Genomic DNA, 2,323 nt, shown 5'->3' on the forward strand with positions numbered 1-2,323 from the left:
TTATTCTTTATACTAAAAAAAAGTAGAAAATTAAGACCTATTATCGATTATAAAAGACTTAACGAAATTATAAAAAAGAATTATTACTTCTTATTACTTATTATTAAGCTTAGAGATTTATTTTATAGAGCTAATTAGTTTATTATTATAAATCTTAAAAAAGCATTTAACTAAATTCGGATTAAAAAAAGAAATAAATAAAAAATAGTATTCTAAACTTATAAAGGACTCTTTAAGTATCTCGTTATACCTTTTAAACTTATTAATACTCTAATAACTTTTTAAATAATAGTTAATTACGTACTCTAGGAGTACGTTAATATTTTTATTATTATTTATATTAATAATATTCTTATTTTCTCCCCTAACTTTAAAATATATAAAAAATATATTTATATAATATTTTAAAAGCTCTAAAATACTAAGCTATATACCGAACCCTCTAAGTACGAATTTTATATATAAAAAGTAGACTTTTTTAAATATACTATTATACTAAGATAAATCTATATATAAGTATTAAAAATAAAAGTAATTAGGGACTAGCCTATATTATAAAACGTTAAAAACGTATAAGGATTCTTAAGATTCGTTAATTTTTATTAATAATTCCTTAAGGACTATATTAATATAGTTAGACCCCTTAATAACTTAATATAAAAAAATACCCCCTTTGTTTAGGATCTTAAGTATAAAAAAGTATTTATTAAAATTAAGAATATAATTATTTTTAAACTAGTTACTAAGATCCTAAACCTTTAAAAACTTTTTAAAATCGAGACTAATACCTTAGACTTTATTATAAGAGCGGTTTTAAAATAATAAGATAAATAAAAAAAGCTTTATTTATATTATTTCTATTTTAAAATATTTTATAAAGTAGAATTAAATTAATAAATCTATAATAAAGAACTAATAATAATTATCGAAGCATTTTAAAAATAAAAACTATAATTATCTAAAACTAAGTACGAAATTATAGTTTATATAAATTATAAGAACCTCGCAAACTTTATAATAAATAAGAACTTAAATAAACGATAAGTTAAATAGAGCGAATTCCTATTTAAGTATAATTTCTAAATTATTTATTAAAAAAGTTTAAAAAATAGTAAAATAGACACTTTTAATAAAAAACCTAACTACGAAGTCGCGGTCCCTAAAAAAATATAAGTTATTTTTAAATAAAAAAAGGACGGTAGCTTTATACTAACTACGAAGCTCTTTATAATAGTTAAAAAGATTAATACTAGCTTAACTAAAAAAATAATCCCTAAGCTTATTATAGAAATTTATAATATATTAGTATATAGTTATTAAAGAATTATTAAAACGTAAAAACGGATTCGTTAGTACTATAATAAATTTATTATACGTATTAAAATTATAAAAATAATTAAAAACTACGTAACTTATAAAAAAAATAAAAATAGCCTGTATAAGCTTTATAGCGAGCTATAACTATTATAATTACTAACGAAAACATAGTAATTAATTATATAGGACTTTATTATTAAACTATTAAAGTTTAGAAAACTATTTACTAAAATATAGTACAATAACATCTTAGTTATAGTTAATTAACTTACTAAGTTTATATATTTTATTCTCTATAAAAAATTAAATACTATAAAAGACCTAGTATATATATTTACTAAGGTTATATTTTTGAACTATAGTTTACTAAAAGAAATTATCTTTAATAGAAATAAGCTATTTACTTTAAAGTTTTAAAAATCCCTAATTTCGTAACTTAGTATAAACTATAAACTATTAATATTATTTTATTCGCAAACCGATAGATAAATAAAAAAGATTAACTAAATCCTCGAGATATACTTTTATTATTATATAAACTACGATTAGGATAATTAAGTAGCATTTTTATTAATAACTTAGTTCGTATATAATAATATAATTAATAAAAGTATAAAAAAATCTCTATTTTACCTTAATTACGAATTTTAATTAATAACGTATAGAAAAGTATAATAAGGACTATAAGCTATAAAAACTATAATAAATATAAATAAACTTAAGAAGATTTATAAATAAGCCTTACTAAACCTTAAGTTTATATAATAACGTATAAAAAAGAATATAGATAAATTAAAAATTAGAGGACTATTTTTAAAAAAGGGGGATAGTACTTATCTCTTTTACTATAATATTAAAATAAAATAATTAAATAATAAATTAAACTATAAAAAACTTAGACCTTTTAAAATTATTAAAAAAGTCTTACAAATTAATTACGAATTAAAACTACTAAATACGATACGATACTATTCCGTTTTTTATATTTTATTACTCGAACTTATAC

General features: G+C 18.1%; 1 protein-coding gene across 1 annotated transcript; it reads left to right on the forward strand.

Annotated features, from left to right (window-relative positions):
• Positions 1–1,584: 1,584 nt before the first annotated feature.
• Positions 1,585–1,734, forward strand: CABS01_03916 (uncharacterized protein; the record flags this gene model as incomplete). Its single annotated transcript, XM_060537288.1, has 1 exon — positions 1,585–1,734. A coding segment is annotated over one exon (150 nt), but the record flags the coding sequence as incomplete, so codon positions are not given.
• Between the last annotated feature and the right edge of the window lie 589 nt (positions 1,735–2,323).

The sequence above is a fragment of the Colletotrichum abscissum genome, assembly GCF_030869225.1.
Source record: "Colletotrichum abscissum strain IMI 504890 chromosome Unknown Scaffold_7.1, whole genome shotgun sequence".
NCBI classification, from domain to species: domain Eukaryota; kingdom Fungi; phylum Ascomycota; class Sordariomycetes; order Glomerellales; family Glomerellaceae; genus Colletotrichum; species Colletotrichum abscissum.